We start from the raw sequence: 23,659 nt of genomic DNA, 5'->3' as shown, positions 1-23,659 counted from the left end.
CCAGGCACTGCGAGGCTGGAGGCACCAGGCCCTCTCATCATCGCTGGGGAAGCGCAGAACAGAGCAGCCACCTTGGAAGACAGTTTAGGGGTTTCTCACAAAACTAAACACACTCTTACCACACAACCCAGCCATCGCGTTCCTTGGTATTTACCCGGAGGAGCTGAAAACACATCCCCACAAAACCTGCACACGGGTGTTTATCCAGCTTCGTTCGTCATCACCAAACTTGGAAGCAACTGAGATGCCCTCAGTGGGTGAGAGGACAAGTGAACTGGTCCATCCAGACAGTGGAGTGCGATTCAGCACTAAACAGAAACGAGCTGCCAAGCCATGAAGAGACATGGAGGGATCTTAAAGGCATATCACTAAGGGAAGGAAGCCAGTCTGAAAAGGCTACACACTGTCTGATTCCAACTCTGTGACATTCTGGAAAAGGCACAGCTGTGACAGTAAGAGATGGGCGGTTGCCAGGGGTTGGGGGAAGCAGAGATGAACAGATGGAGCACAGGGGATCTTTAGGGCGGTGAAACTGCTCTGTGTGAGACCATAATGCTGGACACGTGTCACTGTACATTTGTCCAAACCCAGAGACTGTACAACACCGAGAGGGAGCCCTAATGTAAACTGGACTTGGTGTGATGATGACATGTCAGCATAGGTCATCACTGGTGACAAATGGACCATCTGGTGGCGAGGTTGGCTCCTGGCCTTCACCCGTTGCGGGTGTGCAGTGACTTTTAGCAAGTGTGCAGTATCGTGCAGCCGTCACTGCAGTCTGACCTTAGAACATCTCCGTCACCCGGGAAGGACCCTCCGGCCCGTCTTCAGTCAGCGTCCCCACTCACAGCCCCAGCAGCCGCTAGTCTGCGCTCTGTCCCTCTTGATCCGTGTCTTCTGGACATCTCATCTACTGGATCAGACGGTCTGTGGGCCTTTGTGTCTGGCGTCTGCCACTCAGCGTAGTGTTTCGAGGTCCCCGTGCTGTGGCGTGTCAGGACTTGGTGTCTTTGTGGACCGGATGGCGTTCCCTTGATAACAGGATGCGCCGTGTTCTGCATGTCCCTTCGTCAGTCGGTGGACACTTGGGTTGTTTCCACTTTGCGGCTGTTGTGAACACGCTGCCGGGAACACTTGAATACAGGTCTCTGTGGACACACGTTTGCGTTTCTCTCGGGCAGGCGTAGAGGTGCTGGGTGGTGTGGTGAATTTGTGTTTGAGTTTTTAAGAAGCTGCCAAATCGTTGTCCAAAGTGGCTGTAGCCTCATGTTCCCCGTGGGAGGGTTCCTGGTGGCCGCATCACTCCTGACAGCTTTCCGACGGTGCGAAGGGGCGGCTCGCCACGGCCGCGTTTCCCTGAGGATGTCACTTTCCACCTGCTCCTTAGCCATTCCTCCATCTTTGTCAGTGAATCTCTGGCCCATTTTTAATTGGATTGTTCTCTTCCAATCATTTTCTTAATGCTGTCATTTGATAAGCGAAAGTTTTTAATTTTGATGTTTAGTTTATCCACTTTTTCTTCTATGCCTGGTGCTTCATTTGTCCTAAGAAACCTTTGCTCACCCCAAGTTGCAGTCTCCTGTGTCGTCTTCTGGAAGCTTTTGCTTGTAGACCCACGGCCCACATCAAGTTCATTTTGTGTGTGGTGTGAAGGAGTCGAGGTCGTTTGTTTCCTCTTAGAGACCCAGTTGTTCCAGGCCCAGGTTTGCTGGAAGCCTCCCCCCGTGGAACTGCTGTAACTGCTGCTTTGGGAATCTACTGCTGGCACGTGTTCCGGTCTAGAGTCTCTGGTCTGTTCCTTTGACCTGTTTGCCGGCGCGGGCACTATACCCTGCAGTCTTGACAACGTAAGTCCTCCAACCTTGTCGTTCTTTTTAAAGCTTGTTTGATTTCCAAATCAGCTTCCAGCCTCCGGGCTTCTCGTGAACAGTCCAAGCTCTCTCCACCTCAGGACCTTTGCACCCACTGTTTGCTCTGCCTGTGACGTGCTCTCCCTAGGTAGCCGCCCAGCTCTCCCCTGGCCTCCCGGAGGTCTGCTAAGGCCTCACCTTCTCAGCGAGATGCTCCCGACTGCCATCCCCTCCCTGCTTCCTCCTTCTCCGTAGCACTCACCACTTGCCGTCCACCCTGACCACCGTCTGCTCCCTCCCCTGCTTTCTCAGGGGAATACCACCTGTCTTACTTGTGGTGCTCGTCATCTCTGTCCCCTCGTTGGAATGGGACTTCTGTTAGGCTGGGGTTTTACCCCTTAGTCCACACTGTGTCCTCTGAGCCTAGAATGATCCCAGCACACAGTATACTCTCAGATAGCCGACCGGTGTTTCTCAAGTGCCTGACGCGGGGCCTGCTCACGGTGAGGGCCAGTCAGGCTGCTGTTGCTAACTGGTAGCCGGGCTCAGCTCCTGGAATCCAGAGGTCTCTGTATCCTTAGACAGCTACCACGTGAGCCCCTGCAGCTGCTGTGACAAGCCACCACAAGCTCCAGGGCGTGAAGCAGCACAGGTGTATTATCTGACAGCTCTGGGGGCCAGGAGTCTCCCTGGGCTCCTGAGTCAGCTGGGCTGCCTTCGTCCTGGAGGCCCTGGGCAGAAGCGTTTCAGCCGTCCCCGCTTCTGGAAGCGGCCACAGTCCTTGGCTCATGGCCCCGTCCTCTGTCCTCTCAGCCAGCAGTTGGCACCTGCAGCACCTCCTGCCTCCCCCTCGTGAGGACCTTCATGGTGACACTGGGCCACCTGGAAAATCTCAGCCTCCTTAGTTCGCTTGCATCTGCAAGGCCCTTTTGCTGGGTGAGGAAACAGTCTCAGTTTCTGGGCCTCAGGAGGTGACACCACCTCCCTGGACTGTCTCGATCATCCCTCGACTGGAATAAGGATTTCCTCCTCTGACTTTCACAGGGTCGTTAAGACTCGGGGAGGAGCAGCAGCACAGCCCTGCCGCTCCAGGCAAAGCCCACGGTCGCAGAAGCACGAGAGCCGGGCGCCCCTTCCTGGGAGAAAGGCCGCAGGCCCTGGGCAGGTGACCTGGTGGGCCTGCTGTTGGGGGGCGCCAGGGGGAGCCCTGAGGGGACTCTGAAAGCCGTGCCAGCCTCAGGAGGGACACCCCCACAGCGTTCTCTCCTCCCTCCTTCGCTCTGCCCTGCACATGTCGTTCTAGCGCGGTCAGTGTGGCCTCGTTGAAGAAGGGGGAGCTGAGCGGAGACTGGAAGGAGGAAAGTCTCCCGTGACCGAACTCGGGGTGGGGTGGGTGGGGCACGGCTGCGTCAGTGGCATTTTCCCCGGAATTCCGAGGGTGGGGGCACCGGCTGTGCACGTCGTTGGTTGTCTGGGAAAGCCCCCCTGCCTGCTCCGAGTAGCAGAGTTCAGGCGACCTGGATGCTGGCCCTGGCTGCGTGAGTGCCCGCTGGGCATCCTCAGACAAGCCGCTTCACCTGAGCCTCAGCGTCATCCTGGGGCAGAGGCTGTCGCAGAGCCCACACTGCCTGCCGCGCTGGGCAGTTGTGAATTAGGAAACAGTGTTGTGTGTGCTGTAGCCGGCAGTGTGGTTCTGGAACGGAGCCCCCAGGATGCTGACCCCAAGCAGACTCCTGGGACACCGTTGCTGCTGTCCAGGCCAGAGAGCGGCCCGGAGGGCCTCACTGCTCTTTGTCCTTGACAGCGAAGTGCTCACCACCCCGGAGAGCCTCTGTGGGCAGCGCTCTTGCCCGCCCTCCAAGCTGGGCACACATGCTTCCGGCATGTTCCGTCTTACAGCAGAGCCAAGCCGCTTTTCGTGTATTCACTCCTCAGCCCAGACCCATCTTCCAGGGAGGCCCAGGCCCAGCTCTGCGGGGAGCCTGCGTCCCTACCCCCTGAGCCGTCAGGGCTGCCTTGCTGCCCACCACGCCCCTCTGTCATCCCTTGGCCCTCCCTCCTTCCAGAGCCTTCTCTCTGGCTGCTCCAGCTGCCGAACCAATCCGCGGTGCTCCTCCTTCACGCACTGCTCTCTGAAGAAGTCATTACAGCTCAGACCTGAGGCCCTGCCGCGTGCATGAGCAGGTTTAACAGACTGCCGCATCTCAAAAGGAGGGAAAGGGAAGCAAGGACTCAAAACTCTTGTCTGGCCGAAAGCAGAGAGATTGACTCAAAAATGACTCAGTCAATAAAAGATGAGCTCTGAGCCGGCTTTCCTCTTCTAAAAGGGAGCTCGCCTTCCAGGGAGCTGGGTTCTGTAAGCCGCTGTGGGAAGTTAATGGGACACACACAGAGTGGCTCGAGAGCGCCCCAGCCCTCCACAGACAGGCGTGCAGACCCGCGGGGCCAACCCCTCCCCGGCTGGTGAGCCGGGTCCCGCGGCACTCTTCTGCTCCCCAGAAGCCTCCGTCCTGCCCCGTGGCTGCCCAGTCAGCCCTGACAGGCGCCTGCTGGGGCCCGTGTGGAAGAAGCTGCTGGAATCTTGCATGAAGCTGGATACCCTCCGGTCCACGTCTCGGGGTTTTATAATGCGATGTAGCTGCTCTGTGTTCTCTGCGCAGGACCGTGTCTGGCCTGGTGGTGTATGTGAGTGTGTGTGTGTGAGCACACGCGGGTTTGTGTGAGCTTATCCCTTAGGCAGCTTCCAGCTGTCTGATCCTCTGTTTCCCCCTCCATGAAATGGAGACGAATGTAGTGACACTTGAGAGGGTGGTCGCAGAGCTACGACGATTGAGTGCGTGCACGTGGAGTGAGTGAGCATTCACTGAACGAGCACTCAGCCCCCCGCCCCACACACACCTGCCGTGAGCAGCATAGCCCAGGTCCCCACCCCCCAGCCCCCCGCCATGGGATATGGGCTTTAGTTGGAAGAAATGGGTGGTAAACAACCAAACAGATGAATAAGTGAAGTCAGAGGACAGCGAGATCTATGAATACACTACTGGGCTTCCCAGAGGGGCCCCTGTTGGTGGGGTCGTCAGAAGGCCTGAATGACCCCCTGAGGGCAGCCTTCCCAGCCCGAGGTGGCACCCAGTGATCAGGAGTGATCTTCACAGCAGTGCTGGTGCTGCCCGGTGGCCTTTGGGGCACCCGTCCCACCCTGAAGGCCAGGCCTGAGTGTCGGTTTCTCTGCGCCATGGCTGGTGCTGTTGAGCAGGGCACTGGCCTTCCCGGGGCCTGTCCCCACATCTCTCAGGTGGCTGCCATGCTCCTGTGCAAGGGCGTTCTGAGGACCGGACAAGGGGCGGGCTGTGGCCTCCCCTGAGGCTCAGCTGATCCTCCTGAAGGAGCCAGCGGGCTGGGGGCGGGCGTCCTCTGGGGCTGCTCCCGCTCTCTGCTCTCAGTAGTGGGGGAGGGAGTCTTCCCGGGAATATGATCGAACGTCAGCGCCCGCCTGTCACCCTGGGACTCTCCCACCCCGTAATCTGGTGGGCTGTAATTGCTGGTGTCTTTTCAGATCATTTTTGTGCAAGGTGACAAGCTGCTCGCTGGAGTGAGCCGTTAATCACACGGAGATGCCCCTGTTTGAAAGCCGGCGCCGAGCATACCAGGCAGGCGTCTGCCAGCAGCCCGGCGGTGGGCACACGTGCTGCTCATCTGCATATAATTCCAGGGCGGGTGTCTCCTCTCTGGTGTAAAACGTGCAATTTCCGGCCCAGCGGGAAACATGGCTCAGAATGGAGACCATGTCCCAGGGGCCCTCTGGCTCTAGGCAGTTGAGGCAGAGCCACCTCCCGGGGGGCAGCAGGAGGCCCTGGCTGGTGGATGGTGAGGCCGTCTGCCCATCACTGAGGCCGGCAGTGGGGCCTGTGGTGCCCCGCCGTACCCTCTCTTGGAGAGGCCTCCCTGCCTGAGCACAGTGCGGGGAGGGGAGCTGGGGCCCTGTCGCCGCCTGGCTGGCACAGGCATGCTCAGAGCTCGGCACCTGCTGGCACCCAGGCTCCTCTCCTGGAATTTGGGTTTGGGGCAGGAGGTGGCCTCCGAGGGGAGCCCAGCAGGAGATCCATGCCGCGTGGGCACAATGGCCCATTCTGCACGTGGTGTCCCAGAGGCTCAGTGCCCACAGAAGGCGCGTCTCCTCCTCCCTCTCGCCGGCCAGCCAGGACCAGGATGCAAACCCACAGTCGCAGCCCTGCAGTGCTGGCTCCCACAGTTGCTAATAAAATTGCATCAATATTTGATACCTAATTATTAAATATTTAAAAATGTAAAACTGAAATAGTTTAGAAGTTACAAGACATGAATAATTCATCCCTGGAAGCGAGGCTGCCTTTGGGCCTGAGCAGAGACTGCCCCGCCACCTGCCCGGGGCCCAGGAGCGCGTCCTGCGGAGACACAGGCCACCGCTCGGCGCCGGCCCGGTCTGTGGAGAAGAGGGTGTGCAGGCTGCGTGCCTCAGTGCGCGTGCGGGCGAGTCTTGTCGGAGGCCAGGCCTGGGCCCCGTGGAAGGCCTCTGCCACCTGGAGCCATGCCCCTCGCGGACACGGGTCCCCCCGGTCTTTGTTCGAGCAGGGGCCACGCAGAGCGCGTTGGCGTTCGTCCCCCAGGCACCCTTCAGAGATGGGGGTGCGTGCCTTCCTCCACAACCTTCTCCAGACCCCATGCCGCACGTTGGTCACCTGCTCCCGTGTGCCCTCATCGTCCAGTCCCACGGCTTGACTTCCCACCTGCTCGACCACTGTCCCCACTGTGTCCTTCCTCCAGACCCTCTAGGCACTGAACACACCTGCCTAGGCCTGTCACAGGCACCTTGAGCCCAGGGAGGCCAAACCCAGCTCAGAACCTTGAACTCCCAACCCGCTGCTCCTTCAGGCCCGTTCACAGCAGACGCTGCTGTCCTTCCGGAGCTCGGCCAGGAGCCTGGCGCCTTGCTGCCTTCTCCCTCGTCCCCAAGTCCAGTCTCAGGTTTGTTTCTGGCCTTGCCCTTCCGGACCTGGGGAAGACACGAGACCTGTGGGCCGAGGGCGGACCAGGGTTAAAGCGGGCTCAGCTTCGGAGAGTTCAGTCCTGCTGCCGGGAGGCCGCTGTTGATGGGCTGCCCGCGTCCTGGGACAGCCGCGCTCTGTCTCCCCCGACCCCTGTCACCGCAAGAGCTTTGGCCTTGGGGCCCAGATCCAGCTGATGTCACCTGAGTGTTCGGCTCCGGCAGAGGCTGTAGGAAGCCCTATTTCCAAAGGCAGAGAAGCCTCAGTCTGAACCATAAGCTAGCGGTGGTCAGTGGAGAGCTGGTCCCATCCCTTTTCTTAGCCTCTGTGTCCCCATCGTGGGCCCAGGGTGCTCATTCAGCCTCCTTACAGACGTACTGAGGAAACAGGCCACACAGAATGATCCTGATGGGTGTCAGAGAGATAGGCGGTCCTTGCTCCTGCTGTGCAGTGTGGTGTGGATCGAGGGGTGGCAAACCATTGTCTCTGTCCCAAAGACCCCTCCAGGCTGCAAAGGCGTGGTGCATATGAGCACAGGGGCCCGGGACCCCAGCGACGAGAGGGCAGAGGTCCAGGGTCGGAGAGCACACGCCGCCTGCCTGGCTCGGAGCAGAGCTGGGAGCTGGTTGTCCAGGCTGTTGGACAAGCGGAAAATGCACCACCCGCCCCGGCCGCCCAGATCCCCCTGCAGCCTCCTCCGGCGGCCAGTCTCCAGGCCCTCCTCCTTGCCCTTCACGCCACTGTCCTTGGAGCAGCCCTACGTGTGCCAGGTTTAGAAACAGCTACTGCTGCAGCCTGGGCTCAGAGGGCTGCTCTTTCTAGCGGTGAAATATTAGTCCTTTTTGGTGTTTTTTAGAGCCTGAAAATCTCAGCATTGGCTAAGTGTTTTTATTCACTTTTCAGAAAGAAAAATGACTCTGCCCTGAGTCCCCAAAGGCAAATTTCAAAAGCCGCTTCCAGTTCCTAAAGAGAGAGCCGCTGCAGGAGCCACGGCGGCCAGCCTTTGACAGCTCGGCGGGCGGAGGCCTGGTCCCTGGCCAGCGCAGGGCTTCTCTTCTCCATGCCCGCGCCCCGGGCTGCGTCCTTCACCCCTTCTTCCTGCCTCCCTCTCTGCGGCATCTGCCACCATTGAGGGGAGGAGGATGGCAGGGGGCCTGTTCGTGGGGCGGGAGTAGGGAGGATGGCGGGGGGTCCAGTCTCAGCACCAGCCACCCTGGTGACGGCAGGCCCTACCACCTGTCCTGGCTCTCATCACCTGTCACCTCAGGGACAAAAGCCCTTCCCGAGCCTCTGCGGTCAGCACAAGCTCTCCTAGTGACCATCGTCGGGTCGGCCACAGTGAGAATGGCTTGGGCAGGAGGGAGGCAGAGGGAGCAGCCCCTCTCCCTGCCTCCATTCGAGGGCTTTCCTTGGTGGGCCACGACGAAGCTTGTCCTGTGAGGGTCTTTCCTCCCTGCCCAACAGAGGGGTGTGGGGCAGTCCCAGTTATGGTTCTGGCTTTGACTCGCACGTTGACATGTGACAAAAAGCCAAATGTGGCTGCAGACCTGGGGACAGATGCAGGCCCCCCCCCACCTGCTGTCTGTGCCCCCTCCGTTCCTGAATGGGCCCTGCCCACACAGACTCTCGGGTGCTTAGTGGAAGTGAGCCTTTAGCTTTCCTATGCCCGTGAGCGTGCACACGCGCACACACACACGTCTTCCTGCCCGCTCGCTCCCCGCAGGGCTGTGTCTCCGCTTGGGTAGATCCGTGTTTGGTACTTGGCATCCTGTGGCTTTGTGCACGTTGTTGACAGCTGGGGTGCCGTGTCTCCCATCCAGGGGGTACCTCTGTCCTCTTGCCCTGGACTCGCTGTGTACCGCACTCTTTCATGCCGGGGCTTTCCCTTGGTGGGTCCCATGTTCCTCAGTCCTCTGGTGGAGCCGTCACACCCTTCCCAGGACTCTGAGACACAGCTGGCCTCCGTCAGCTCTGGGGTTGCTTGCTTTTCCTTGGCTGTGTCCCCCTGCCCCCTAGCACCCCCATCCCCCTGCTCTGATGGGGACGTCATGCCCCTCGGCTGTCTGCCCAGCCCTCACCCTCAGAGCAGAGCAGTCGCCTTCCTGTCTCCCTCTGCTGGGTGTCCCTGAACCCCGTCTTTCTCTCTCTGCTGCGTCTCTGACTGGGAAGACGTGTCCTTCAAGAGCCGAGGACCAGTGGGGTCATCTTTGAGACCCAGCGTGGACAAGTGTCCCTTGTCTGCTCTGACTGGCACTTGGCCGAGTGTTACCTTCTGGGGGGCTCAGTTTCCTTGGAGCTGACGCCCTCCACCACACCGTCCTCTCACCAGCCCGCGTGGCGGTGCTGAGACTCGCTGCCCATTGGGATGCCCGTTCTGGGGCATTCTGCGGGTTTTCTCTGCAGTCTCTGGCGCCCTCCCTTTCTCCGCGGCCTTCTGACCGTCGGCAGGTTCTGCCTGTGCAGCCTGGAGACACACGTCCTTTGCTTCTGGATGTTTTCCTCGTATGGTCTCCTTGATAATCTCTGCCTTCCCAGGCTGTAATCTCTCTGTGCGGATCCTGTGGGTTGGAAGTCAGGGCTCCCGGGAGCTCTCGTTTTATCTTTTCTTCGTTATTTTCCATCTCTGCATTTTTTTTTTCTTTAAAAAGGGCGCTTTCTGGGAATGTCTCTGCTGTGTCTTTTAACCCTTGCGTGGTGTCTGTGTCTGTGCTGCTTGTGCCTCCCAGCAGTCCTTTTGTGCTGTGGACAGACTTCTCCCCTTCCTGGTGGGGTTAGAGGTGATCCTGTGGCTGCTCTTGCTGCTTCCGTCTCCTCCAGCTCAGGTCTGGTGGCCCCTCATGTCTGTTTCTGGGTTGGAGGCGGGCAGTGTCCTCTGCTTGCCTGTCCTCTGGGCGGGCTGCTTGGCAGGGGCGCCCCACCTCGGGCTGGTCCGCTCAACGTGGACATGCAGACACGCCCAGCTGCGGGTGGAGGGGTGGGGTCGGCAGGGAGCTTGGCTGCCAGCCCCGGGCGCAGATGGGGCGGCCTGTCGGTGACCAAGGAGGCCTGTGCAGGGCGCGCCACCCGGCGGAGCTCCCGGCCGACCTGCGGGGTCAGCTGGGCTGGGGCTGCTGCTGCCTCCCTCCTGCAGGCCTCTGCTCCCGCCCCTGCCCTGTGCAGGTGTGGGTCCGAGTCAGCATCCCACAGGTTGGTTTCTCAGGAGGCCAGCTGCTGAGATGGGGGCGGTGCCACAGCTGGCTGGCTGCCCGGAGTCCTCAGCCCGTCCCCGTGGGCGTGAGCCTGGTGCACAGGACAGCGGGGACGGCCTTGGCGGTCCTTAGTCCTCAGGTCGCCCCTTCCTTCGGCTCAGGCTCCTGTCCGAGCCTGTCGGGCTCCGTGTCCCTGCAGGTGAAACTTGTCTTCTCTGCAGGAGGGGCCGCACGGTCACCTGGGGGGAGTGACCTTCCCACTGGCTCCACACGGATCCTGAGCCACGTGGCCCGTTCCTGCTGTCCCGGTTCTGCCGAGGCCCTGTCTTCTCGTCTATCTGCTTTTCCTCTTCCGAAATCCCGTCCACCCACATTGTCCACCGCTGCCACCTCTTGTCCCTCTGCCGTCGTTCAGGAGGGAACAAGGATGAACACGTGTGTCCAGGCTCCGTCCCCTTCGCGTGTCTCCAGGGAAGCCCCCGTGTGTGTGTTCACATCTGCAAGCTGACTACAAGGCTTCTCTGGGCTGCGATTTAGGGTTGGTGGAGAAATAGCAGTAGCACTCCCTGCACCCCGGGTCCTCGAAGTGCGCTGGGGACACAATATGACACAGAGGCCTGGTCCTCACCTCCATGAAGCGTAGAGTCACTGGAGGAAATGAGCATTAAGCAAAGACATTTAACAATGCCTCTTTCTGTTGTGATAGATACTGTGAAGGAGAACATGGTTACACTGAGAGCAATAACCGGAGACGGGAGTTTGAAGCTGGGCATACGAGAGTTAGTGAGAAGGCAGGGGACGCTGCTCCAGGTGAGAGCAAAGGCCCTGTGGTAGGAAGGCAAGCATGCCTTCTCGGCGGGGAGTGAAGCCAGTGCAGTTGGAACTGGATGCAGCAGGCCGGTCACTCGGCAAAGGCCTGACGGCCACAGGAGAGAGTCTTCATTCAGCCTGCATCTTCTCTTAGGAGCTTAGAATTCTGGCCAGATGACTTGGGTCCTCTTGCTGGACTGGGGCTGAACAAAGGGCAGAGGGAGGAGTGGGAGCCCAGGGAAGAGAGGGCCTGAGCCGGCCGCCAAGGCTGGCCTGGACCGAGCTGCAGAACTCCCCCGTGACCACAGGGCAGGCCTCAGGCCAAGAAGCAGCTCGGCCTTGCAGTCCCGCGCCCCCATGTTCTGCTCCCGGCTCTGCTGTCTGCCGGGTTTCGGCTGTTCCCACGCCTACCGGCTTCTCCTCAGGTGGCTGAGCCGCCACAGCCCCTGCAGATGGGGCCGGGGTGCAGTGAGCGGCGCGTGGCACTCGCCCCACTGTCAGGATCATTCTGGACTCGACAGAGTGGGTGCTGCGGAGGCCTGTCTGTCCACAGAGAGCAGCCGCGGGACAGGGCTGGCCAGCACTCTGCAGGGCATCGGTGCAGGGCCAGGCCAGGCCGGGCCGGGCCCCCTCAGGCACAGTACCCATCCCCCACAGCCAGCTGGCCATGGTCCAGGGCCGTCTGGCCTGCTGGGGGTGGGCACAGCTCAGGCCCAGAGAAAAGGAGGGATGTGGACAAGTGGACCCTTGTCCACGTGGGGGGCCACCCTCCTGAGAGCCGCTGGCACCTTCGAAAGTGTTTCTGCTGCTGTCTCGTCTGCGTGTGTCTTAACACTCGAGGAGTGAGAGGCCTTGGGAGGAAAGTGCCACTGCTGGCTGCTTCCATCTCCGAAAGGCCTCGACCCGGGCTCCAGTCCAGAGTGTGGGTCAGCCATCCCGCAGGTCTGAGCTGGAGCGGGAGGAGCCTCGGGTGAGCCTGAGAGCGCAGAGAAGAGGGCTTCCCCCGCCACCCTGCTCCTGCCCCTGCTCCTGCAGACCGCTGAGAGGGAGACAGAGCCACTGTGTGGGTGCGCTCTAGTGAATGAGGCGCAGCTGGGCTCTGCTGGCCGGGGAGGCCGCGAGCTGGAGCCTGCAGAGACCCGGCTGGGCAGAGACCTGACTGCTGCACATCTGCGTCCGTCCCTCCGTCTGCCTCTCCCGTGGTCCACCGCCCATCTAGAATAAAACCATTTGTTCAGGCTGTGAGCGGGATCGTGGAGACGTGTGCCCACGAGCGCTCCTTTATCCTGACATCTCTGCTCTCGGAGGGGAAGCCGCTCTCCTCCTGCCGGCCTTTATGTAACAGAGTGGCATTTATTTTTGTTCTGCATCCTTCCCGCGGAGATTCACAGCTGCCTTCCGAGAGTCCAGGAGGAGCCAGGTGTTGGGGAGTGATGGCGGAGGAGGGGTGGAGGTCAGAGCCATCGGAGGACCTCCCGTGGACGTGGCTGGAGGCAGCCAGTGGGCCTGGGCCGGCCGCACGCCTGGTCAGAGGGCACACGCGCTGCTCAGAAGCTGCAGCCTCGGCTGCCCCTTGACCCCCACATCCATCCCTGGCCTGCACGGGCTCTGCCCGCCTCTGCGCCTGGGTTCTGGGTGATGGTGTCCCTCTCTTCTCTGATGCCTGCTTGTCCACAGGCCTCCCTCGCCCCTCACCAAGGACTTGCCGAGAGGCTGTGCAGAGCGCTGAAGAGCGAGGAGGGGCCCGAGGTGGCTGGGCGAGGGCGGCCAGGGGTGAGGAGGGACGGCTTTGGGCAGAGAATAGATGGTGGTTTACGGACAGTTTCCCCCGGCCAGTGAGGCTGGAGGGCAGGAGTCAAAGGGCAGCAGAAGTGAGGGAGGGGAGGCTGAGTCTCGCTGGGCGTGAGGGCTCAGCAACCTCTCAGAGTGTGGGCCTGATCCCAGGGCTGCGGGGCCTGGAGGGGCCCTTGGCTGGACGCCCCAGAGCAGATGTAGCCAGGGCGCAGGTGTGAGGTCTTCATCCCGAGTGTCTGGTGACGCGCCCCCAGCACAGCCAAGTGGCCTGGGACACGCACACAGCAGGGTGGGCCTGAGGTGGGGGGCCCAGGAGCTCTGCGGGGCTGTCGGCAGACCTAACAGGGCCGTGTCTGCTCCGCGGGCTCTGCCTGCCTGGATGTGGTCGTCACCAGCAGGGCAGGCGTGAAAGTGGCCGCTGGGCCTGGACGGGGCGGCTGTGACTGCCTCTGGGTCACCGCAGACCCCAGAGGAGCGTCTGTGGAGCGCCACTCGCCAGGCCACTCCACCCCGCCGGGGAAGCCTCGGCTCGCTCTGGCAGAGGCTGCGTCAGAGCAGCGGCACTTCTGAGCAGAAGGCCCATCTTTTATTTATTTAATCCAAAGCATCCTGTGAATTATTCATTCACGTTTATGTAAGCGATTGAACTACGAGCGGGGTGGGGAGGTCAGAGCACTGACTCTGCCTGCCCCATGTCAAAGTGCTCGTTCAGGGTTCCCGCCCCACTGCCCTTCGTCCAGGTGCGCTTTACCTGAAAGCCTTGGGCTTTGCCCTACCTGGACTGGGCAGACTGGGGTCAGGTCCCCTCTCCACCCGGAGGCTGTGTGACCTGGAGGAAGTCCCCTCCCCCAGCCCCCACATGCTTGCCCGTCATGGGGCGCCGTGGGAGCCCGTGGTGTTGTGAGGGCCACACTGGGGCAGGTGGCGAGGTCCCTTTCCTGGGGGTCCTGATACCCAGCCCAGAGTCACAGGTGCCTGGAGTGAGCATGACCACCCCCTTCCCCTCCCGTGCGCTGGCACATCACGCCCGAGAGGGGCAGCCCCGCTCCTGGCCCCGGCCACTTTCTGGAGCCGATGAGCTCCTAACCAGCAGCACTCTGAGGTCTGAGGCAGAGGGGCTGCTTCCTTCTCCAACGTCAGGCTGCGATTTTCACCAAAATGTAGCTCTTCCCGTCGACCCCGAGTGCTGCTGAAGGCCGGGCATCTCTGACAGGTGATGCCTCCCCGAGGAAGCCTGGCCAGGGCTTTCCTTCTGGGGGAGGTTTCCTCCCTCTGACAGATCCGTCCTGGGCCGGCCGGCGAGGGACACAGGGAGGAGCTCGGGTCCGAGCTGTCGCTTACCCCTTTGTTTCGAGGTCTGATGGCTCGATTAATCAAGGACACCACCTGTGTCCTGGCGGGAGGCTCTCGGCTCCGAGTGGCCGTGTGTGCCAGGGCCGTGGAGCCACTGACGGACGGGACAGGCGAGGGCAGGCACAGCCAGCGGGCTGGACGTTCAGGCGACAGGTGTCAAGTGCAGCCCTTCCATGCCATGGAGATGCCGAAAGGAGCAGCGCCCTGGTGTCAGGATGCCCCGTCAGAACCAGGACGTGGCCAGTGCCAGGCCGGGCTGAGTCCTGCAGAGCCACAGGTGGTGTGGACGAGACCTGGGATGCGTGTCCAGAGCCCTGGTCTGCTCTAGCACACGTGAGAGACGGCGAGTTCGTCGGGCGTTTGGCCCTGGAGTTGGACGGCCCTGCCTCTGCCCTTTGTCTGTGGCCAAGCAGTGGATCTCTCGGGGCCTCGTGTCCTGTTTGTAAAATGGGAAGAGCCACAACCACCTCGCAGCGCCTGGGCAGCGCTGTTGGTGCCTGGGGCGTAGCTGAGCTCCCGCCATCACAGTTGTGCCCTGAAGCTGCCCGGCGCTCAGCTGCCAGCCTCCCGAAGGACCTAACTGGATCCTCGCGACAGCCTCTGGAGGACGCTCTGCTCCCAGCGAGCTCTGGGAGCCAAATGGTGTGGTGACAGGCTCCAGGCCGAGGGTCAGGAAGGGCAGAGCCCGGTAGGGGCTTTCCAATGGCTTTCTCTCCCTGGAATGCAGGCTCCCCTGTCCCCTGCCCCCCTCACCTCCTCCAGGAAGTGACCCTGACTGCATCCTCTCATCTTAAATGGGCCGCCTTGACCCTGCCCGCTCTCAGCTCCACCAGGGGGCTGGTGGTTACCAGGCCTGGACATGGGCGCCCACGCCAGCATGGGGCACCCCACGGGTCCTGTGGTTTAGCCTGAGGGGAGGGGCTGTTCTCACTGTCACAGTGGCGTGGTCCTGGGGCTCACAGCCTGCAGGAGGGCAGGACTCAAACCAGCTGACCACCTCCAAGGCCTGGTTCCCACAGCCCTCTCGGCCAGCTGGGCTCCTGTCCCACCCGGGGCAGCCCCAGGCCCTGGAGGGGGCTCCCCGCCCCCGCTCCAGACAGGACCACCAGGAAGCGCCTGGCTTCGGCGACGACCACGTGCACGTTGAAGTAGAGCCAGCCTCGCTAATTAATGGGGGGAATAATGGAGGTGTAATTACTCGGGGGGCACCTTGGGTGAGGGATTCGTGGTAATTGCTGTGTATCCTCCTGATGGCTGCACACAGCTGGCTTCTCCCCACGCGGCTGTAAACCATGGCAGGAGTGGCGGGTGGGCCCAGGGGGCCTCTGCCCAGAACGGTCCAGTTAGAGCCATGCCGGGGGTGGATGGCGGGCTCAGGGGGTCTGCCTGGACCCCACACAGCAGCCTGTCCTCACCTGTGGTCTCTTCTCCGAGTGGCCAGCGGGGGAACCCCCGGGCACTGTCACCGGCTGTCTCCAAATGACGTCTGCTCTTGCTGCCCCATCCCCTCGCTGCTTCTCAGAGTGGCCCATGCCGGTGGGCTTCCGGCCTCGGCAGGGACTTGCCTGCAGGCTGGGTGTTTGTCCCATCACCTGGCTGGCGCGTGCAGGCCCAGGACCTCTGTCCAGACTGGGTGTTTGTCCCATCACTGGCTGGTGCATGCAGGCCCAGGACCTCTGTCCAGGATCGGGCTTCCTGGTCAGTGCCCGCTCCTCCAGAGCGTTCCTGCCTGAAGTTGCCAAGCGAGGGGGCAAGCACACGGCCTGTCATGGCCAGCCCGCTGTGTCCTGACTCGGGACAGCCTTCAGTGTTCCCCATTGTGCTGGCCGAGAGCCATCCTTTTGAAAGGAACCAGGCTAGGAGTCGAGTCGGGAGCTCAGAGCCCAGAAGGTGGCTCGTTTTCACTCACTGTTTTCTTTAGAGCTGCTGGTTTTGATTTAAAGACCTTATCGTTATTGCCACCAGGATGTCAGGCTGTTGACCCCCTTGTTCGTTTTGTCCAATAACTGAGCGTGCTCATTTGGGCCTGCTGATATAGCATGCAGCCGTCCCCCTGGGGCAGGAATAGTTCACGTTTGGGCCCCACCTCGACCTTGTCCCTCGGTCAGCGGCCTCTGCCCCTGGCACCCTGCAGCTCCTCTGGGTCCCTGTCCCTCCTCCGGGTTTGTGGCCCCAGCACTGCCCCTTGTGTCCAGCCGGCTGGTGAGCTCACCTGTCCATCCCTTCCTCCCCCAGAGCTGAAGAAGCAGGTGGAAAGTGCAGAGCTGAAGAACCAGCGGCTGAAGGAGGTCTTCCAGACCAAGATCCAGGAGTTCCGGAAGGTCTGCTACGCGCTCACGGGCTACCAGATAGACATCACCACGGAGAGCCAGTACCGGCTGACCTCCATGTACGCCGAGCACAAGGCTGACAGCCTCATCTTCAAGGTAGGCCCGCCGGCACGCGCCTTGGCGTGGACAGTTGGGCCGTCAGCCCTGACAGGTGATCGCGTATCAGCGGGAGCAGCCAGGCCTCGGGAAGGCGTGGTCAGTGGGGCAGAGGGGAGACTGCCATCCCTCGGCCACCCCCAGCTTCACCCCGCAGCCCTGGACCTCCTGCAGGAAGTGCCAGCTGCCCCCCGCCCACTCGACCCCACTCCGGCCTCCTCTGCACGTCAGCCTCCACCTGTGGCTGCATTGGCCTGTCCCTGGAGGAGCAGGGGCAGCGAGGTGGGGGCATCCAGCATAGCAGCACCCACAGGGGCCTGACATAAGGGCTGAGGGTGAGTGTTTGGTCAGGAAGGTGTCTTCAATGCTGCAGAAGCGAGCAGCTGGACCGCGGCCAGAGGTTAGAATGATGTGCAGCACAGAACCAGAGAAGAGAAGCCTCTGGGTCTCTGCCAAGCGCGTGCTTCTTAGGCTTGGTGGAAAGGCCAGGCCCGAGCCACGGGCAGGCGGGAGGCGGGGGCCCTCGGCCCGTGTGTGCCCCGACTCACTCTGGGAAATGTTGCTGGTGCGCAGCACTGAGCTGTGGCAGGACCCACGGGCAGGGCCTCCTGCATCGGGGCAGCGCTCAGCCTGTGGAATCGTGCTTATGGAGGTCTGGGCTGCCTTCCAGGTTTCTGGGCCAGGTTGGTTGTGGGGAACAAAGCACCTGTGGGGTGAGGGTGAGTGGGTCCTGGTAGCAGAGCTGGGGCTTTACCGTGTCAGCCAAGAGGGTCCGTCCCTCCAACAAGACCTTGGGAGAACATTCCCAAGTATTTAGTATTTGTGGATTATTGAAAATCCAAAAGAAGAACCGAGTTTGCTTATAATGCCACCCCCAGAAGACAGCCACAGCCACCTTGACGCGTTTCTTCTCAGAGTTTCGTACGTACAGGCGTATCTATCTGAGTTTCTATATTTACTTAATTTAGGCTGTTAGTTTGTATTTCTAGATCGGGATGCTGGGTTTATACTGCAAGTGCTAGTGCCTGGATTCTAGAAACACTGTCCATACATAGCTTGTTACCGTCCATCTGTCCATGGTCTACTCCGTCCATCCAGCCCCATGTGCAGACAGGAGGACGGACAGGTGGCCCACATCCGTTTCTGCCCTCGGGGCCTCAGATTAGCTGGACGCTTGTCTTCCCCATCACACAGGAGTGCTGGGCTCTGCTGCTCTCCTGAAGACCCGGCGTCTTAGCCCCCGCTTCCCCGGCCCTGACCACACCGTGGCCTCCTGGCCCCTCATCTGCCCTCAGGTCTGGCTGGAGCAAGATGTCCTTGAGAACAGATGATGTGGGGCCGCTCAGCTCCTGAGGGGCTGTCCCTGCATGGCCCTGCAGCATCCGCGGCTCAGCAGGAGCTCCTGGTGTGCTCCACCTTTGTGCCCTCTATGGCCCCGCCCAGGCTCTTGAGGCCAGGGGGGCAAGGAGGGGACCCAAGATGGGGAGCAGGCATGGCAGAAGCCACAAGCCACATGGCTGGAGGGAGCTGACCCATCTCTCTGGACAGCCACTGCAGAGTGGAGACAGGCAGAAGGCACCGTCGGACCTCCAGGCTCTCTGGTCGCCACCCCTGGGCCTGGCTCTGCTCAGTCCCGCCCTGCAGGCCATGGGAGCACAGCAGCACCCTCCGCTCACTCCAGGCCTGGTTCCCGGTGTTGGTGCAGTAACACCGACACCTTCCCACCCAGAGTCCCTCTCGGGAACCGAGGTCCCTGCGGGGTCCAGCGCGCCCTGATGCATCTCCGCAGACCTTTGCTGTTGGACCTTTAGACCCCTCCCCCAGCTTCTGTGACTGCCCGTCTTGGGCTCCTGGCCGCCCCCTTCCTTCCAGCTGCAGGTCTGGCTCTGGGGCTGAGAAGAATGGGTGTGAGCAGCCGCAGGTGTGAGACGGCCCCTCCGAAGGACAAGAGAGGAGGGTGGTGGCTCGGCCGTCTGCTGATGTCCCGAAGGCACCATGCCCCCTGCCGGTGCTGGCCGGGCCTCCGTACCGGGAGAAGTAGAGGCACAGTGCAGGTGGGGAGATGAGGGGCACTCGTAGCCGCCGCGTTCTGCACGTGGGACGTGGGACGTGGAACGGTGCCCGGCTCTCCCCGAGCTCTCGCTCCCCAGGCTTCCCGGGGCTCCCAGCAGGGTCCGTGAAGCAGTGCAGGGCCTTGCTCACTGCGGAGAGCTGTGCACATGGGGCTCAGAGGCGGCGCTGGAGCCCCTATCTGGAACTGGCAGAGTCGGTAGGCTGGGTGCCCCGTTGTCACAGGGTGGGGAGCCACAGGGACACCAAGGAAGGCTGTTGGCCTTTGAGTGGGAATATGAGGTCAGTGCCACACGCTGCGCTTCCCCAGCTGGGGCTGCTCTGACCCTCAGTCTCCTCGTCTGTGAGTCAGCGTCAGGAGCAAATGAGCTCGTGTCGCACACCCCGCAGCGCCTGACAGGCACCAGCCGCGGTCACTGAGGTCCCACTGTGCGTTTCAGGGTCTGTCAGGGTTTCAGTTCTGAGAAGTGATGCCTCAGCTGACAGCAGCTACTGCTCTGTGCCCACGTTTGTCCCAGGGCCCCCGTCTCTGCCCCTCCGGTGTGGGTCCATCACCCTGCACACCCCGCACGCGGGCCCCGCTCCTGCTCGTGCGCCTGGTCAGTTTCTCCCACTCGGCGCAGAGGCCCGGATCTGCTCACAGATGCCTCCTCCAGGAGGGCTTCCCGTCCTCCCAGGATGGGACCCCTCAGCATACGTGTCACTTCCCAGTTGCCCGATGCTTACGCAGGGGGCTTTCGCTCTGTTAGATGAATTGATCCTGAAGCCAGGAGCCAGCTGTGTCATGGCCCCCGAGGCCCAGCCTGCCCTCGCCTGTGGGAGCTCGAATGCTTGTGTGGTGTGCATGACGAGTTCTTCCGAGTTGGGACCCCGCCGCCCTGGATTCCAGCAGGCCCTATCACTGCGCCCCTACTCGTCGGTCTGACGTCCGTGGTAGACAGTAGGCGGTGGAGGAGCAGGACCTGACCGGCCCCCTGCACCCTGGCCGGGGCTTGGCGCACGAGGCGCTTGCTGACGTCTGTTGAGTGGATGGAGCCTTTAAGGGAGAGACTTTGCGGAGTTCTGGGAGGAGCTGGGTGGGGGCGCTGGGGCGTGGGCGGACGGTGCATCCTGCTGCCCCTCTCCTGTGCCCTGCCCGCTCCTGGGGCCAGCAGCTCCTGGTCGCCGACCGCTCCTCCTCCACCCCAGGCTTAGTGCCAGCTGCCCACCAGCCGAGGCATCTGCAGCCCTGGGAGCAGTGGGGCCGTGGGAGAGGCCGGGAAGCGGAGCTGTTAGTGTCCATTTCTCCCTGGGAATCTCGGGGGCTGAGTCTGTGTAATTGGGCAGGTGAGTCCTATGTCCCTGCCCAGCGCTCCGGCCTCTCCCAAGAGCAGGGAGCACCTGGCACAGGATCGGGCCAGTCCCGAATGTGCAGGCCTGGGTGCCCCCACCTGCGCTCTGCTCCCCAGGAATCCCTCAGGTGCCCCGGCGGCCCCTGGTGCAGGACCTGCTCCAGCCATGGGTGGGTCAGCTGGAGTGGCTGCTGGACACATGGAAGAACTGAGACCACTGAGTCATGGCCTCCTTCCTTCAGCAAACAGTGAGCCTCTAAGCTGCGCCGTAGTGAGTGTTGTCAGGAGCTCGGGGGCCCTAGAGGGGCCCCTGGGAAAACCTCCCTCTCACCAGGTGCCAGGAGGACAAGTTAGGAGCTGTCGAGCTTCTGGCAGGAAATCTCTAACCAGGGGACCAGAACTGATCCTGCTGGCAGATCCGCTGTCATCGCTGCCTGCTTATGATTCCCCGAGAACACTGAGCTCGATGACAGAGGACCGTACCAAGCCTGCTGCTGCCCGTCCGCCTGCTCAAGGCCGGGCACATGCTGAGTGCTCCCTGAGCACTTGTGGGACTGACGGACGGGCAGAAAGCAAAAGAGAAGGTAGAGGACAGACGGCAGACTGACCATAGGGACCGAGGTGGCCCACGGCCCAAGATGCACCTTCACCTGCAGAGAATCACTGCCTTCCAGGGACCCAGGGAGAGGCGGCCCCTGCCCCCAGTACTGTGCAGAGGGCCCGACGGGAAGGGAGGCGCCCTGGAGTCATCGCACCCCTCTGACCACTCCTGACCCAGGCGTGTGCCTTGACCAGGCCATTGCCCTCTGTGGGACTCAGTTTCCCCATCTGTAACAAGGAGCTTGGTCTGCATGCTCTCTGGGGTCCTTCTCACGCTGGCCTTCTGGGTTCTGATGGGCTTCCCAGAGAGCCGAGCCTTCATTCGGGCTGCAAGTGAGCTGGCACTCCCCTTAAGTGGGAGATGCTGCAGGAGCAGAGACCAGCCTGAGAGGGCCAGGAGGGATGACCCGTTCGCCTGCCACGCTGCGTCCTGGCCCTGCCCCCTGGGGCTGGTGCACAGCTTCCTGTGGTCTCAGCTGAATCGGGCTGGGGAAGGATCTCAGCAAGCAAGGAGCCTCCTGGCCACTGCGGTTTATTCTATTTTCCCAAAGATGATGTCTTAGGTAGGGGCTGGAAGCGGATTGGGAATAGCTGCGCGCTGTTCCAGTTGAGCGGGCTCTGCAGATGTGCGCTGGGGTAATTGAGGGTTTGGGCTCAGCCCCACGAGCTCTGCTCCGGAGAGGACGTGCGCCTGGCCCGCCGGCCCTGCTGCCGTGGGTGGGAGAGCTGCCTGCCCGCCGCTCTTCCACAAAAGGCAGGGACTCAGCTCCGGCTTATCCCGCGGGCCTGGCCTCCTCCCGGGGCCGCTCCTCCGAGAGGAGGGACAGGCCCGAAGCCTTCCGAGGTCTTTGGGAATGGTTTGCCCTGCCGTGCGCTCGAGTGAGGGATGCCTGCTGGGCTGTGCAGGTGGACGGGAGTTTCCAGAAGCTCCACGTGTGGGTGGGAAGTGTTCACAGCCCTGGTTTCGCTGTAACGCACAGGAATTTTCCTCCCCTCCTCCTAAAGAGCAGGGATGGAAAGCCCCCTATCGCACGGGGGAGGAAGCCAATTCTAAGAGCAGGCAATGGAATCACGAGGCAGGGCCACCTCGCAGTGGAACTCAGAACACAGGTGTGAACTCATGGGGCCCCGAGGGTGCAGTCAGCTTTGCTGGTGCCTCCCTGCCCGGGCCTTCCCAGGGCTCAGCATCACCCACGGGTCTTGCAGGGTCGGGCTGGGGCCGGCAAGGTGACGGACACGGGTCCTAGAATCAAACAGATAGTGCTTGAGTCCAGCCTAGCCACTCTGTCTGTCCCAACTGTCGAGCCTGGGTTTCCAGATCTGCACAGTGGGAACTTGATGACGTCCACTTCCAGGCGGCTGTGTGGGTGAGGGGAAGGGCGTGTATATGGAAATCTAACCCAGGAACACACACAGGGGAGCCGGGCAAGCACCTGCCTCCTCTGAGTCCTCAGAAGGTTCTAGATCTCTCCTCCCCAGCAACCCGAGACCTGAGCCCCAGCGAGGGCTCGCTGCAGTGAGGGCTCTGGGCACACTGTCTTCGGGCCTTGCAGGCTACTGCCCTCTGCCTTCGGGTCCCTCCTTGGGGAGGGGAGCAGGACGCTGGACCCACAGGATTGGTCGTGTGGATTCAATGCTCGTCGGAGGCGTCCCTCCCTCAGGGCTCTGCTGTTGGGGTCGGGGCACATTGGTGCTGACCCGCCTCCAGAGCGCTGCCCAGGGAGCCTCCTGAGGGTCGTCTCAGGCCCCTGCCCAGCCCCCTGCTGACTCAGGTGCTCGGGGAGGGGACTTTGTCAGCCCAGGGCCCAAACTTATAATCATCACAGACGTGGTACCGTGTCGGGAGCTCCCCCCAGAATGTCCAAGTACTTTCCTGCAGGCACTGTCACCCCTGTGTCACAGACCTGAACCCCAGAGAGGCTGAGGTGGCTGCTTGCTCTTTGGGACACTGTCGGGACTGGGGCCCAGGGCAGAGCAGGAGGGGCTGTGTGTGTTGGGAGGGGGGCCCCGTCCCCAGCCGGGCTCGGATCCACAAGCAGGTGCACACACACGTGGAAAGGAAGTGGGGAGTGCAGCGGGACCCTGGCCCGCCAGGGGGTGGAGCCTTTGTTGGGAGTAACGGACCAGGACTTTCATGTTGTTGTTAACTGGAGCCCGGGGTTCGCTCTGCGTTTGTGGTTCTCTGGGTTCGGCAGAGCATCCCGTCACATCCTGCACCGCAGCTCCGCTGCCTGCAGATCCCACGCTCCCCGCGCAGCCCCGAGCCCGCCTGCCCCCAACCCTGGACCCCTGACCTTCACTGTCTCACAGCTGTGCCTTTTCCGGAAGGTCATAGAGTTGGAATCAAACAGTGTGTAGCCTTTTCAGACTGGCTTCTTTCCCTTAGTGATTACTTTTAGTGTTATTTCATGTCTTTTCATGGCTTCGCAGCTCGTTTCTCTTTAGTGCTGAATCATATTCCACTGTCTGGACGGGCCACACTTTATCCACTCACCTGTCGAAGAGCGTCTTGGTTTCTTCCAAGGTTTTAGTGATTATGAATAAAGTTGCCATAAATAGCTTTAAAAGCTTTTCCCAGCCGTTTAAATACGTATAGTCACTCTTAGCCCATAGGCGATGCAGATACAGCCTGGGAGCTGGATGCGGCCCGTGGGCCATAGCCTGAAGCCCAGGCCCACTCTGCTCCTTCACCCCAGTGCTCTTTCTTCCAATTCGTGTGTCCCGAGAAGCCGACCCTCACAGCCCAGCTCCGAGGTGGCCTCCCCGTCTCTGTGGGGCTGGAGTCGTCCTGAGGGCCAGGCACTGAGCACCTGGGCAGGGGCTTGCTCATTTGGGCCTGGCCTGGGCCAGAGCAGGCAGCAGCTCATGAGGGTCCCAGGAGTGGGGAGACCGAGGCCCAGCGGCAGGGCAAGCGTGAGGCCGGGGAGCCCGCCCGTTGAGGCCTCGAGCTCACGTTTGCTGTGGTCTGTCCTGGGCGGCGTGTCTGCTCCTGCAGGCCCACCCCTCCAGGGCGCACCGGCCCACAGCCCGTCATGGCCCCCTCGGCCTCTGATGTGCGCCCAGAGCCGGCAGTGGGTGGGCGTCTGCTAGAGGGAGACGGCTCTCGGGCTGTTGTGCAAGGACGGCCCTGCAGGCTATGGAGAGATGCTGGACTTGGGCCAGGACTGCCCACGTGTGCCTGTCCCTGCCTCCACTCAGCCTCGGGACCTTCAC

General features: G+C 61.7%; 1 protein-coding gene across 10 annotated transcripts in view; it reads left to right on the top strand.

The window, feature by feature from the left end:
* Positions 1-23,659, top strand: part of MAD1L1 (mitotic arrest deficient 1 like 1) — a 415,485-nt gene that overhangs the window by 342,321 nt on the left and 49,505 nt on the right. For all 10 annotated transcript variants that reach the window (XM_014846667.3, XM_044746860.2, XM_014846671.3 and 7 more), the window contains one exon: positions 16,255-16,445. In XM_014846667.3, the coding sequence (XP_014702153.1) occupies positions 16,255-16,445 (191 nt within the window). The remainder of the gene's footprint in view (positions 1-16,254; positions 16,446-23,659) is intronic.

Source organism: Equus asinus, chromosome 14 (genome assembly GCF_041296235.1).
Source record: "Equus asinus isolate D_3611 breed Donkey chromosome 14, EquAss-T2T_v2, whole genome shotgun sequence".
Lineage (NCBI taxonomy): Eukaryota > Metazoa > Chordata > Mammalia > Perissodactyla > Equidae > Equus > Equus asinus.
This window is presented reverse-complemented; position numbering and strand designations above follow the sequence as displayed.